This window comes from Acipenser ruthenus, chromosome 47 (genome assembly GCF_902713425.1).
Source record: "Acipenser ruthenus chromosome 47, fAciRut3.2 maternal haplotype, whole genome shotgun sequence".
NCBI classification, from domain to species: Eukaryota; Metazoa; Chordata; class Actinopteri; order Acipenseriformes; family Acipenseridae; genus Acipenser; species Acipenser ruthenus.
In genome coordinates this window covers 5221840-5237922 of record NC_081235.1, presented here as the reverse complement: position 1 = coordinate 5237922, position 16083 = coordinate 5221840, and the positions used below count along the sequence as shown (strand labels likewise).

The following is a 16083-nucleotide window of genomic DNA, read 5'->3' as shown; positions in this document are numbered from 1 at the left end:
CATTAACAAAGTTTGTGGTGCAAAGTACACCCTTTTATAAAGGTTCAAACTTGGTTTGATATATAAAATGGCATCCCTGTGAGAACGGAAGTGTTTTTACCCTTTCATTCTGTTCATAACCTGATGTCTCTGTCCATCAGTATAAGCCTCATATTTGCAAGAGTGATGGTTGACAAGTACTTGTATTGATGGATTCAATTGCACTTGTCACTTAAGTTTAATCTTGTTAAATGTGTTTTGACTGAGGTAAGCTGCACAGTTTTAAAATGCAGCTGTACTGCTCATGATAAAGGGTTATTTGTGCCATGGAAAGGGGAAATTGAAGGGGGCACATTTACAATAGGATTTGTTAAGCTGATAACCATCCTTTCCAGATACCATAAATAACAGTATGAAATCCTATTTCAACTGGCCACCAGAATGACATTTGTTTTTGACAGTCGCAAAAAATGCTAAACTCTTACAACTTTGATAGCAGATAACGACAATCCGAAAACACTGACTTAATAAAGAAATAAAAGGATCAAATACTGGGCATAGTAGGAATTCAGATTTCTGTTAGAGTGTAATATTGCGTGGTTCAGTTTCTAGTGTGGTGTCTTGGACAGGGTGCACTGCCTATTCATAATGCAGAACCTTTAAACATGTCTGCATGAAATATATACGGTTGGAAATTGTAGGTCAAACAGTTTCTATAAATAATGTGTGTGTATATAATTGCAGTGCAATATTTTATATTTCACCCCTTCATAAATTAAATCTTGAAAATAACTTTAAAAACAGAAGTAGTTTTAGAAACAATATATTTAATTGAAAATTGTATTGTTTTGTCATGTGTGTATGTATATATTATAAATAAAAAGTATTTAGGGGGGGAGGTCATTATGCATTTGCATCTTCCATATGTCCCCCATATACTAGGAGAGAGATGTGTGTGGGTGAGTTTTTTTTTTTTTTTTTAAATCCAGCCCCATATGAGGTTGCCATGCATGAGGGTTACCCTCCTGTGGGGTATGATTGATTTTTCAAGGTGTATGATAATTCCTTGGCATGCAATGTCCTAAATCGTTTATAGCTGATTTGGTGCTTTACAAAAAAAAAAAAAAAAAAAAAAAATCTGGCAAACTCATTTGTTAGAAGTAGCTGAGAGCAATAGATCAGCTTCTTTTGACACTTTTATTTCCCAGCAATTGCTGAGTGGGTGAGCGGCATGGCCCAAAGGTGCCAGACTGCAGCTGTTAAAGGAAAGCGATCTGGGTGATTTAGTCTCGCTTGTTTTCTGGTGACAGATTTCATAAAAAAATGTTAAAAACTCTAGTCTTTATATGGAGACGTGTGGAAGACACAAATGCCGGATCATCTCGTATGAGCCGGATGCCATTTTTTCTCCAATAAAACAATTAAGGAAAAAAAAAAAAAAAACATTTTCAATGAATAAATTGATTTTATGTGTCCAAAACGCATGACAGGGTTACACTTTTTGACTTAAAAACAAACAAATAAAAAAGGTTTTTATGACTGAAACAGGAATTCATCAGTTAAGAGAACTGGGATTATTTTTTATACCCGGAGCAGTTTGCACCCAGATTCTACTAAAATCAAATTAGCATTTGTTGAGATTTGGAAAAACTTCAAAAAGACTGTAAGTTTACAACAAGCCTTCCAATACAGCGTACCTCGAGTGAGCTGGTTCAGCACCAACCCCCTCCAGGCTACTGGATTAGGATCTTCACTATTTAAATAAACAGGCACTTTACATGAATCAGCACTCATAGTTCTATACCACCATAGGCTTCTTAAATAATGCATTAAAAGCAAGTTTTATATTAACTGTGGGAAGGAACCCTTAGAGCACAGAGTAGACAATATTGTATATTTGAAAAGCATTATTAATGGAATGCAAGTCTGACTTGATTTCATTATTCTCTTCTCAACGAGATTGCTAGTGGCTCCCTCATTTGAACAGCTTCCCTATCAATTTAACCCTTTCTTGCTGCAGTGTTGTCACAAGCTCCCCTTTCCCAACTAGTGGCAACGCAGAGGTGCTGCAGTGACATGCATGGGTTCTGTACTCTAAAGAGCAACAGCACTGGTAGCCAGGTGAGAGACTTTTACTACATTGACATCCCAATGGCGTTGCCGATGATGTGAACAACCGATTCACAAAGGGGAGCAATGCAGTGCTGCAGTAGCTGGACCACTGTGCTGTGTGTGAATACAGCAAGTTAAACCCACACAGCAAGACGCACGAAGAGTCATAATGGCATAATCTGTTGAGCGAGATTAATTCAAGCACAATGCTAATTCACTCCTATCGCAAGATGAATTTCTCCCTATTATCTGCAGCTAATTACACGTCATTAAGAGTTTCCTAATCGCTGCAGAAACAGCTGTTCAGTCCAGCCATAGTCACTGTGCTTTATCAGCTCTGGTGAATAATAGTCTTAGTTACACATGCTATAACGGTAGTATGGCACAGTATAGCAGGGTATATTGCCTCCATCACTGTGCTGTACCACATCCAGGGCCTTCACCTCAACAAGCACAGAAACAAAAAATCACACAAGCTTTTTTTTTTTCTTGTTCCAATAAATAAAGGCATGCGTAACATTACAGTGTTCAGATGTCTGATGTGCTGTCCAACAGTGTCTGCTGATCCTGGCTGTGTGTGGTTTTTTTTTAAAGCTGGACTGACCTCAATCTGTTCCTGCTCTGAGTAATGGCCCACAGCAACAACCAGGTGAACCAGAGGTGCAAGCGAGCTAAAATTATATTATTATTATTATTATTATTATTATTATTATTATTATTATTATGGCAGAGAGCGAGGGAGAGGGGAAGGGGAGAGTAGCGAGAGAGAGAGAGAGAGGGGGGAAGGGGAGAGTAGAGAGAGAGAGAGAGAGAGAGAGAGAGAGAGAGATAGGAAGGGGAGAGCAGTGCAGTTGAAAACCTTCAAGATTTCCCTGCCAGAGGCACAGAAGAGATTCCACACCCTACAATGGTGTAAGCTATCGCGTGATGCCTCAGCTGATGTTCCAGCCCCTGAGTGCAGGGACTGGTTCGTCAGTGTGTGACCTGCATGCACAAGGAGGCATGAAGCTGGCACTGTGATACACTGTGTAGACAGCTCTGAGGAGCCAGCTCTGGAGTTAACCCAGGAGATCAAACCTTTATCATACAGACCTTAATCATCACGGGCTGTGGACCACACACTGAAATAGACAGGCGACTCTCCAGGGCTGGAGCTAGACAGCTTGCCATGGCTTATAGATTCCCATGGTCATAGTGACTGACCCATAGACATGTGTTTGCGTTATTGCAACACAGAACACAGCATTGTAATATACTGTATACCTAAACCATAGAAGAATTGTGATGCCCTCAGATAGTGTTTCTGCAGCTCCCACACATATAGCTTTACAATTAATTAACACCTTAATTACAATTAAAAGTATGCAACCACGCCACTCATTAAACGGTCTAGCTCGGAGACTAAAGCATCGTCAGGCGTCTCATGAGACATTAAAACAAAGCATAGCCTACGAGCAGGATTGAATAGGGCTACATCACCGCGTACAAAGCTGCTGCTGCTCTACTTATGATCATTTCAATCTTAAAGCAGTTACTGTGAACCGCGCTGCATGATGATCGGGTAGGAACGCAACGCGCTTATTAGCCCCATTGTGTGTGGTATCAGTTAAGAGGGGAAGGTGTCGGGATGAGAGTCTTCTGTTACAAACCAAAGCGCGTGAACAGCTGTGCTTCTGGGATGCAATGCAATGAGATGTAATCCTGTCGAACTGTCGTGCTGAAGGATGTGAGGGTTTGTGCGCGATCATTATAAATCAGAGGATTGAATTCTGTTGATTTATTAATTAAGGGATCGATTGGGTTGTACTGCCCATTTATTTATTTGTTTGGTTTTTTTAATAAATAATACAGCATACTGAAGTAATCCATCACATATCCCGAGTCAGACCTTTAGGATGGGCCACAGCAAACCCGCTCATCTTAAAGCACGATATAGCGTTGCGACAGAGAGCATCGACACCGCTGGAAGTAGCACTGCACGGCGGAGTGCGGTCGTGTGATTCGACACTCGTGATCTCCTTGTAATCCAATACCGACCAAACAACGCCCTGTCTGGCTTTCTCCTCCTCAATTAGCCTACTTGGTGTAGCTCGCCGGTGACCTGGGAGGTGGGTTTATAACATAATAAATAACATACTTCCTAGCTAGCATATACTAATGTGATTCCTGAATCAATTAGTCAAGTGTTAATACAGAACAGTATGTAACTATTCAAGTTTAATTTGTCATTGGTTTATAATTTGTTCTTAATCCACGCCAAAAACAGTCGTTGTTCGCGATATATATATATATATATATATATATATATATATATATATATATATATATATATATATATATATATATATATATATATTTCTAATGCGTGTCTGGGAATGTATGATACAGTTTGTATACAGTGGAGTATATATAGACTGCTGTAATCGTACTCGCCACAAGAGGGCACTGCGCCATTCAATAACAGACGGGCACTGATGCCTTGAATGTCATTTGAAGTTCTGGTTGTAAAATAAATGTCTGAGCAAAAGCAGGCAATGTATTAATTTTTTAAAAAACATGTATATCAAAGGCAGCATTGCTTCCACTTTTGGAAACCGCTTGATTTTATATAAATACACATAAAAAATTACTTTCCAAATGGATATATCTAAAACATTAAAAAAAAAAAAAAAAAAAGTTTATTGACATATTGATCCAGAATATTTAAATGAAAATCGATTTCTGATAATAATAATAATAATAATAATAATAATAATAATAATAATAATAATAATAATAATACACTGTTTGTGGTACTATTTGAGCAGACAGACGGTTCAGCACTTGTCTAACCTTGTAAGAGGCATTGAAAACTGCTCTGAAAGACATGCTCACGGAACCGACTGTATTTTACAAAAAAGTCACGTATATTTCTCTGTCCCTCTCCCTCTCTCTCTCTCTCTCTCTCCCTCCCTCCCTCTCTGTGTTTCTGTCTCTTCTCTCAAGAACACTGGAGCCAAAATCTGATCTTCCCCAATGTCATGGATAAAAAAAGACGTTTCTGCTGGAGTTACAGATAGCATGAAAAAGAAAGGGAGCCGCAGCGGCGCCTCTTCCACCGTCGCTGCTGCCGCTGCCAGCCCCGGCTGCTTTGCCTTTGCTACCGCTGCCATCCACTCGGGATTGGGTTCGAAACCGGGCGCAGGCGGCAGCGCTAGTGTTATGGACGAGGAGGAGGAAGGCGAGGAGGAACCCGGGCTGCAGCCGCAGCCACGCCGGGGAGATGGCCGAGGCAGTGGCGGTGGAGACAGCATCAGACTGAGGAACATCATACCAGGAGGGGGAGCCGCGCCAGCAGCGAGCAACAGCTCCAGCAACAATAAGCTGTGCCTCTTGCAAGGCGAAGGAGCTGCGTCGAGTGCTGCCTCTCTTGCTGCTTCTCGCACGACCCCTGCTTGCCAGGGTGATGCTGTTGGCTGTGCTGGGGGAGTTGGTGGGAGAGGGGGAGGAGGGGACTCAACCACAGCTGTGCTAGCAGCGGCAGCCGAGACCAGCACTAGCAGGAGTAACAGTGCCGCTAGCACGGGCACGAAATGCAACAAAAACGGAGACTGCATCCGAGATCAAAGCACCGGGAGCTTGTCTTCCATCATCTCTAAGCAGGACAGGCAGCAGGGAAGGGGTGGAGGAGGAGAAGAGAGAAAAAAACAGGGTGCTTCCCCCAAAACCAGTGTTACCAGTATGGAAGGGGCGACCACCACCACCACTACTACCACCACTGCATCCTCATTGAATCAGGGTCAGGGTGACGAGCAGCCCCCTGCCCCCGCTATTGTCCCGGAGAAAAGGGAACCCAAGGTGTCCTTTTCCAATGCGCCAAGCAGGAAAGCGTCCTCGTCCGTGTACGGCCAGAATCAATCGCAGGCGCCACCGCAGCCTCAGCAGGACGACCAGCCCAGGAATTCTGTCACCGTTCTCAAATCCGACGAATTCGCCCAGATCTTAGCCGACGATGGGGATCCAGGAGGCAGCCAGGGGAGCTTCATGCAGCGGCAGTTCGGGGCCATGCTGCAGCCCGGAGTTAACAAATTCTCCCTGCGGATGTTCGGGAGCCAAAAGGCGGTGGAGAAGGAGCAGGAGCGGGTTAAATCCGCCGGGGCTTGGATCATCCACCCGTACAGCGATTTCAGGTATGGAGCTCATGTGTGTGATCAATATGTAGAATGCATGTTCCTAATCGATATTGTATATAGGTATCTGGTATCTGATAACGGCTGATTTGTGTCACTCAGTTGACTTGTAGACAGTGTTTATACTGGGTTTATCAAGGGTTAAACATGGTACAGATGTGCGCTGTGTTCCTCAGGCTGTTTACTTACAATGTGCTGTGTGTGTGTGTGTGTGTGTGTGTGTGTGTGTGTGTGTGTGTGTGTGTGTGTGTGTGTGTGTGTGTGTGTGCAGGACATGAAGCATGCCACGATTCAGCTGGTTCTCAAACCCCGTGCTTTTAGTGCGGTCTGGTTCTAAAGAGCATTCTCCCCTGCACAGACACATGCTTCTAGATTATACGGGAAGCCATATCGTATAAACATTACTGGCAGCTATTTTTAGCTCAGTAAATCATGTGCGTAGAAAAACAACCCAGTAAAATGATTTGACAAACGTTTCAACTCGAAGTCATGTTAGTATTACTGTCTTATCTTACTGATGCAAAATAATTACAAGGGGGGAAGGTCTTCCTACTTCATACTTGGGACCTCATCATTAGCAGAGCGTTCATTCAAATTGATGCAGCTTAGCGCTCAGTACATGTTGATAACTGGTTTGGAACTTGGCCAAACTCATGGTGAATGGCTCTGTCCATTTTGGGGGAGTCAGATTTGGGAAACAATGTGAAATCCACGATGATATGACCACGTGAATGCTCGCTGTTTAATGTAAAGCATCTGTCAGTCAACAACTGAGTCCAAGGTTCAGGGCATTGCTTTGACAGGACCGCTGGCCATGCAACTGCAACGTTACAAGCGCATCAGGAACCCCCCCGGTATATTTAGGCACTGTGACCCGTATCAAGGCCGCATTGTGATTTAGATCAAATTCACTATTTGATATGCCTGTTTTGGCCCTGAAACCACTATTTCTTTGTATTATTATTATTATTATTATTATTATTATTATTATTATTATTATTATTATTATTATTTATACTGATATGTCGCATGTCGCATAATTGGTGTGAACCGAGACCTGTAACACTTTGTCTGAAGGTGACTTCAATGCGCGCCGCTCTGTCACAAGCGAACAGGTTAGATGTGCCGCTGAAACGTGCCGTCCTAGGTGATAAACATGAATGCACCGAGGTTTGCCTCATATACCCCCTGCATTCGCTGCGTGTAGAATTTACCATGTTAAGTTTCATATCTACAGTGTGTATCTATTTTATAACGCATAATGCATCTCCACGAACTAAGTTCGAACTGTTTTAAAATGTTTACAAATTAAATTAAAACATCGTATATCTATACCATTAAGGATACGACTGCCATTTACTTTTACTCCGTCTAGTAAAAAAAAAATAGAAACACAGACTTAATCAAATAACAGACGCATTTGAAATCTAAATGTTACAATATACAGCAAACTATACACACTTTGTTCTATCACCTGTGCGCCCAATTCTGCGATACGCGATGTGCTTCAGTAGGCCGATACTAGGCCGATAGGTTTATTCGGGACTAAGTGGGTGTCAGGGGGGGTCGAGAGGTTTTCTAATGTCTGTAGACTGCTGCTGTTTATTCAGCATGTAAAACGGGTAGAGTGCTGGTTGTTGGTGCCTCTTCCTCTCGACCTGCTTGGTTTAAGGGAGGTATCCGTCCTGTATAGAGAGAACGCACGTCAGTTTTCAGTAGCTGTGCTCACGAACCCGAACAAGCTCTTATCTAGACTGTGATGACGTCGTCGTGACATCATTGGCTGAAAGATGTGTTCAGATTCCTGGAATACATAAAGCGGTTACATGCCTGTCAAACCAGCTTCAGAACTCAGTAATACAGATTCGCATCGTGTGCTACTGTATTTAGGTGGGTTTTTATTTTTTTGGTACACAGTATATTGATGCGTTGCCTTGACTTCACAATGCCACACATACTTAAATCAATCGTGTTTTGTAGTCGGTTGAACAGCGGGGTCCTCAAATAAACATGATGAAGTTACCGGATTCATTTTATTGCATTTAATAATAATAATAATAATAATAATAATAATAATAATAATAATAATAATAATAATAATAATAATAATAGCAATATACTAAACTCATAGCAGTAATAAACGTGGTGCATTTTCCTGAGGGTGATCAGAGTAATGCATTTCACAGCTGCTCGCAATCTTCCTGCATTAGCATTCCATTGAAGTCTGGTGGGTTTGAAACCGCTTCACATTGCCCAAAACAAAGGGAGGCTTCAAACAAATGCAAAGTAATTATACTAGAACATGAAGCCCGTTCATGACCTTGACTATCAAGGGTACCTGACTTACAATATCAATAATCTACGAGGCGAGGCCCTGTCAGCCAGCAGGGGGTCAATAGGAATCACTTTGCAGCGTTGGGGTGAACGGGGTTGCACAGTCAGGCTATGTTGACAGTAAATTACAATACGAATCCTATATTGTCCTGTATAAGAGCCATTGGTTAATTCGCTGTTTTCAGTATTTCTCCATCATTTTTAAGTTAAAGTGAGATCGCGGAATAAGAAGCAGCAGGGTAGTTGTATTCGCTAGGGCTCGCGTGACGGTTCAGTAAATCACCCCACTATAGATTTCAAGGGCATTGATCATAAGAAGAAGTGTGTTGTTTTATTAGTCACGTGCCGCACTGGCGCCCCCCCTCTCTCTGCAGAATTGATTGTGTATTTGCAACGGCCCGCGCGGTGCTGTCCGTGGTGCTGAATTGCATCAATGAGACGGCGCGTGTCCAAGCAAGTGGCCTTGGCGAAACTAATCAAAAGTTTGCATACAGTATGCGCGGGACAAAGGGACTTATTCAAAGCTTGTTGTAAGTTGATATATATAGCTATGCCATCAGTATTCTATAAATATATTATTATGATTTGTTTATTTAACAGACGCCTTTATCCAAGGCGACTTGCAGAGACTAGGGTGTGTGAACTATGCATCAGCTGCTGAGTCACTTACGGAGCACAAGGAGGTTCAGTGACTTGCTCAGAGTCATACCATGAGTGAGCCGGGATTTGAACCGGGGACCTCCTGGTTAGAAGCCCTTTTCTTTAACCATCGGACCACACAGCCTTCTTCTGAAATTTCAAACGCATACACATGAACCGACTCGAAAGCTGACTCGTGAACAAATTCACAATTCTGTCAAGGCTTCGCAGCTATGAAACCCAAGTGCATTTACAGGGTTATCGTCGTTAGAAAAAAAAAAACAAAAAAACGAGTTTGCTCAGCTGGAAATTTCATTAGCAAATTCATATTTCAGAGCGTGGATTAGTTCTGCGTGACGCAGTATAAGGCTATAGGTGTCAATCAAGGAATACCATTCTCACGCAACGACGGCATCGATTTCCTCAGAACACAAAGAGGAGCCCTTAATCACATCACGGGGTCAATATATTCCTTTAAATGGCTTCTTCTGAAGGCTATGGCAACAGCATCTGTCCTCTACTGAAGGCACTGTAGTACTACAATAAAACAGAGCTTTGTTTTTTTGCGAAAGGAAAATCAAAAATCAAACAAGCAACTCAATAGTTTCAATTATGAGTCTAAAGCTATGACTAAGGTCTTTAGTAGTTGTATAACTAATTGTATTTTGGTGCACCTCGAATAAATCTTTCCCCGACACTTTAACTACACGCACGATCCTCCACCCACACAACGTGCTTATAAGTATTCAGAACAGGAGGTCATAACGTTTACTGAGAACCCCAAAGCACTGCAATCGAACCTGCTGCGCTGTAAGCCCGTGTCTGTGCCTGGCACCCATCAGCACTATCACTAGACCCACTGAGATCTATCTGATCGTGTGTTTTTGCTGCATTACAGTATATGCATGCTACAGTATGTCTAGAAACCGACTTCCTGCAGCATGGATAAAGTATTCCTAACACCTGATTACGAAGCATTACGCACGTCGTTTATTAGTGCATGTAGCTTTTATAAAGATGTTAAGATCGCTACACTGTGCAATTCATTACCGAAATCTTAAAGACAATGTGTTATTATTATTATTATTATTATTATTATTATTATTATTAGTAGTAGTAGTAGTAGTAGTAGTAGTAGTAGTAGTAGTAGTAGTAGTAGATATGTACTTTTTTTGAGTTTTTTTTGCGTGTGTTTGTTTTGGATATATGGTCCGTTTCTAGACTCAGTTAATTCGCTCAGCGGCTCCGGTTTCAAACCTTTGTTCCACAGTCCTTGTTTCGACCTTGCGTACAGTCACAAGGAACGTGTCACCTGATCCGGGTCTAATTTGAAAACTCTATAATAACCTCAGAGCTTCTCTGCCTCTCGCGGGTTCTGTGTGGCGATCCTCATCAAGGGCATTTGCAGGACATCCGTGGGACGCAGCGCTGTCTATCCGGCGATTCTTGCAGGGGAGGGAAACGCACTGTGTGAGGGATTCAGATAAGAGAAATATCCCTTTTCTCCTTTTCTCCTCTGTCAGTCACAGACAGTAAATGCTCGGGTGATAAAGCACCTGCATTTGTACGTGATGCAATCCAATGACAGCATGTTCTCTGGGAGGGAGCACACACGGCTGCAGCAGTGTATGCTGATAAACAACGCAGCATCGTACCGATGTAAAACCTTTTTTTTTTTTTTAGTCGTAGCTCAACACTGACCTTTGTTCGAGCACTCAACCGTGCTGGTAACTAATAAAATCGACCTGTCTGTCACTCAGTATAAGAATCGACCAGACACCCAATTCACTAATCAGCCACCTGGTGTCCATTCACAAACCCCGTTGACCTGGTGCAAGTACTTGAACACGATCCCACTCAATATTAAGATCCAAGGTCTATTCAATTGAACAGTGGAGGGCTGTTTATAATATTAAATTAGCTACAAATCTGAAATTTCACCTATTTGCATTGGCAAAAAAATACACTTCCTTACACAATCAGTGGAACTGGTTTTGTCAAAGTCTCCTTCCTTCTGCAATATCACGGATTGGATGTCAAAGCAGGCTGTTGTAAGTGGTGTAGAGAGCTTCTCCCCAATGTTTTCGAAACACACGAGTAAGGAATGCAGGTAAATAATGAAATCTGCCTGCCTCTGAGTGAAAGAACTGATCAATCAAATAACGAATCAATCGCTCAACCACGTGTTTCAGATCAATGGAATAGCCCACCCACTCCCTCCTCTTTGTCACACCCCACCCCCCCACCCCCCATGCAGGTTCTACTGGGACTTCACGATGCTGCTGTTCATGGTGGGGAACCTCATCATCATCCCCGTGGGGATCACCTTCTTCAAAGACGAGACCACCGCGCCCTGGATTATCTTCAACGTGGTCTCGGATACCTTCTTCCTCACGGACCTGGTGCTGAACTTCCGCACGGGCATCGTCAACGAGGACAACACCGAGATCATCCTGGACCCCCGGAAGATCAAAAAGAAGTACCTGAAGACCTGGTTCGTGGTGGACTTTGTCTCCTCCATCCCCGTGGATTATATCTTTTTGATCGTGGAGAGGGGGATCGACTCCGAGGTCTACAAAACGGCCCGGGCGCTGAGGATAGTCCGCTTCACCAAGATCCTCAGCCTCCTGAGACTGCTGCGTCTCTCCAGGCTCATCCGATACATCCACCAGTGGGAAGAGGTAGGCAGGGTGGGATAGGTCAGGGCAAGCAGGGATGGAAATAAGACTCCCATTGCATAGCGGTTTGATCCGTTGCTGGATTTACTATGAGTTTAATGAGACACACCTGAGCTTGTTACCGATGTGGATAATCAAGCTCACAGTAAAACCTGGAATGGGTGAACCTTCTTTGCAGCTGGAGTCTGATTTCCATTCCTGAGGCAAAGCAAGGCTAAACAAGCCAGTCAAATCCAAGCCTCTCAGGTTAGATTTAGTTTTTTAGACTTTTTAAACGCATTTACCATTCAGTAGCTATTTGAAGTAAGTGAAACTCTTAATCCGCTGTACTAGATAACATGCTGTATGATTTTAATCACAAATGACTGTCCTCTAGTCATCTGCCTGTTAAAAGGGGTCTCTTATATCTGGAACACCTGTTAATCTTGAATAATTAAGCCAATAATTGGTGCAATTAAGTAACTGAGAGCTCAGTTGAAACGAAAACTAGAAGCCCCAGCCGCTCTCCAAGACCAGGGTTGGAGACCCCTTGCCTTACTGTATGCTGTGCTGTAGGAACTGTGCTGGACCAGTAGGGGGCACACTCTCATTTCTATGCTGTTCCTCTAGCATGCTGTCAGGGGGGTATTGTGTCACTGGAAGTACCATGTTTGGAATGAGATTTTCAGTTGATGAACAGTATTTTACAATCCAATCTGATCCAAAACAACAGCTGCATTGCTTTGAATTCAGCTTTACCCCTTCAGTTACAATATCTGGGATGAGAGCAGTGCAGTTTGTCATTACATCGACAGAGCCTCAGCTTGATGTAGGGTGTCCATTATCTGGCTGTTCTTGTTATAAAGGGAGTTGTTTACCTTACAGGGTTTTGTGTAGCGTGGCCATCACCTATCAGTGCTGTTGCATTAAATGGGGGCAATGCTGTGATTCTGTAATACTGTATTGCAAAAATAAGTGCTTCTGCACTAATGGCTTTTACCAACATTTTTGTCTGCTTCTTTTTGTTCACATAATTGGAAAATCCTGACTGCAGTAAAAAAAAATTCTTGCATAGCTTTGTATTTGATATTCTTATGTTCAATTAAGAATCCGCAGTTAGTTTTCTTATGCTGATACCCGAGTTTTAGTTTCATCTGCCTCCTGCTTCAGCTCTCCTGCACATAAGTCTGTGCCCCCTTCCTATATTCAGCCATCTTTGGAAACAGGCGGATGACCTTGGTATCAATGCTTTCAAAAAAAAAAAACTCTCATTAGCATAACAGCATTGCAAAGCGCCCTGTCTCCCATCATCTCTATATCTGTAAGCATCTGCATTTCATGCCAATACTGTATAGGAATGTTTTGGAAAGTGCAGCCGTTCTGTTCTGGAGGTGAGTGAACTCTCCAGTGCAGCAGCAATGCCCTGGACTGACTGGCTGACTGGCGTCAATCACAGAGCCAGGCTTCATACACATGCAGACAGTGCAGTGATCTGCTGACAGGTGTCAGTAAAGGCTTAGCTGGGTGCTGATGCATGTGTCGTCTAGCGGTGAGCAGCTCATTCCCCACTCCCCTGCACTGCTGGGCTGAGACCTGCCTGTTCTGTCTGCTTTGTGTGGTTCTTGTTAAAGCTTATTTGTGATCTAATGCTTAGCACTGAAGATGGCTAAGATCCAGTAGTTGCATTAACCCAAACCTTGCTATCTGTATTCCTTATTGAGATCTAGAGTAATGACAGTGCTGAGAATGGAGTGTTTAGACTAGTGGTCATTATTAAGGTGCAGGGTACTGGCAGTGCTGGAGAGCTGAGAATGGAGTGTTTAGACTAGTGCTCATTATTAAGGTGCAGGGTACTGGCAGTGCTGGAGAGATGAGAATGGAGTGTTTAGACTAGTGCTCATTATTAAGGTGCAGGGTACTGGCAGTGCTGTAGAGCTGAGAATGGAGTGTTTAGACTAGTGCTCATTATTAAGGTGCAGGGTACTGGCAGTGCTGGAGAGCTGAGAATGGAGTGTTTAGACTAGTGCTCATTATTAAGGTGCAGGGTACTGGCAGTGCTGTAGAGCTGAGAATGGAGTGTTTAGACTAGTGCTCATTATTAAGGTGCAGGGTACTGGCAGTGCTGGAGAGATGAGAATGGAGTGTTTAGACTAGTGCTCATTATTAAGGTGCAGGGTACTGGCAGTGCTGGAGAGATGAGAATGGAGTGTTTAGACTAGTGCTCATTATTAAGGTGGAGGGTACTGGCAGTGCTGGAGAGATGAGAATGGATAAACAATTAACACCTTGAACGAGGAAGTAAGTTTAGCCTCAATACCTGCACATCTCCACTAGGCGCAGTTGAAAGCGTTCGGAAGTCGCAGGGTAATTGAAGATGTTCTGCTATACCAGGCTCCTCGTTAAAGGAGGCTAATCCCACACAGTGAGCATCTTCTCGACGAGCCCTGCATCACATTGCAAACCTCAGAACAAACGTGACTGGATTCTGATGACTTCATTGCGTGCGTTCTGCCATCCTCTGACGGGAAGCATAATCCCCTTGATCACCAAGCAGCTTTTTATCACAGATCATGACCCCTAATTACTTAATCAAGCTCAGCGTCGCATGCCATACACACACTGACTCTCCGTTATTAAAAAGGGAATGCTGTAATTAGGCATGGGAGGGTTACAGGATGCTTTCCAGGTCCCAGTAAACATTGTGGACGGCCTGCGTATCGTCACAGAGTTCAGTTTACTGTGGTAGATTCACAGCATATTATTCACAGCGCTGCTTCCCACAACTGTTTGAGAATGTGACAGTTTTAAAAAAAAAGCTGGCTAACACCAGTGCTTTGTTTGACAATTGATAAAACTAACAGCTGATAATATTTTTTTTAAAGGTTTTGCAACGGCCTTGATGGTGAAAGGGGCTGCAGTGAAATGTTGTTGCTAGTCTATTTCTCTTTTAAAACACACACACATAGATGTTTTTTTGCATGCAAAAATAGAAAGAATGACCATGGTAAAAGCATAGCAAAGTGAAATAAAGCAATGCGAAGCATGGTAAAGCATGGTAAAGCATGGTATATGCACTATCCTCAATGGATAATACTAGAGGGTTTTTTTTTGTCCTGTTCTAACAGAGACTTTTATAATAATAATAAAAAAACCCTTGTGTGTTATTGATGGAGGACTAAGTGCTAATCTCAGTTCAAGGTGCTGCTGATGCACGATGCTACAGCAAGAGCTGCTGGCAAACAAGCATGAATCCATGAATCCATTACCATTGTAAACTTCTATCAGGCCTGCAGAAGCAATCACACATTATTAATCACTGTTAAAATATTCTTTTCTGAATGCAATACTCAGCTGTAAAAACAGCAGTTTCCAACCCAGTGCTTATTCAGGGCGAGTGTTCTGTTGTATTTGTAGCATCCAGGTGTGGGGCTTTGTTTTGCACATGAATAAGAGGGAGCTCGGTCAGACCCATCTGAACTTAGCCGTCCGTTTCAGACTGATAACGTGGGCGGTCGGCGCTGTTGCCTGGGATCTGCTGGGATTGAATGCAGACGCTTGCAATCCAGGACAGTGCCTGCTCTAGTTTTAGAAATACTAAAAGAAAGATTTAACAAATCCTATTGATGATGCTTGCATGCAGACACCCTGTGAGCTTGTTATTAAAACACAGCAGAGGTACCACATTATAAATGTAGAATATCGAATAGCATGCTGTATAACACAATCCACGAGAGGTCAGAAATCAGCTTCCTGGCCTCTCTAACCGGGAGAATTATACACAGCACCCTGCGTTACATGTTTTATAATATCGACTTAAAAGAATTAAACAGCACAGCCGATTGTAATGTGACGACATTTCCATCTGATGCAAAGACATTTCAGATGACATCAATATCAGGGTCTGGTTTCAATTATCTTTAGTATTGTATGATCAATCATGTCAATTTTGTGTACTATTTATATATTTTTTGTCTAAAGTTGTGTGTGTTTCATAGTTAACCCCAAGGGATCTTGTCTGAGAATAGCTGGCAGCTATACAGTTGGTGGAGCCACAGGGCGGTCAAGAAGCTTTTGTCCAAAGTCACGCAGTTAGGGGGTTAGTCACTCAGCAGGTTTCTGGCTCTTGTCCCTTCTCTGAACACTCACAAGATCAAAGCCGCCCCCACATATCACAGTGCAGCCGAGATGTGAAG

At 42.8% G+C, this 16083-nt stretch overlaps 1 protein-coding gene across 2 annotated transcripts in view; it reads left to right on the top strand.

Annotated features, from left to right (window-relative positions):
- The first annotated feature begins 4042 nt into the window (after positions 1–4042).
- LOC117966362 (potassium/sodium hyperpolarization-activated cyclic nucleotide-gated channel 2-like) overlaps positions 4043–16083 on the top strand; it is a 38824-nt gene continuing 26783 nt past the window's right edge. The window contains exons 1-3 of one of the 2 annotated variants that reach the window (XM_059014128.1): positions 4043–4199; positions 5077–6260; positions 11491–11914. In XM_059014128.1, coding sequence (XP_058870111.1) covers positions 5107–6260; positions 11491–11914 — 1578 coding nt within the window. In that variant the 5' untranslated portion in view covers positions 4043–4199; positions 5077–5106. Of the gene's footprint in view, positions 4200–4946; positions 6261–11490; positions 11915–16083 lie in introns of those variants that run through there. The other variant, XM_034912295.2, reaches the window with a different exon arrangement.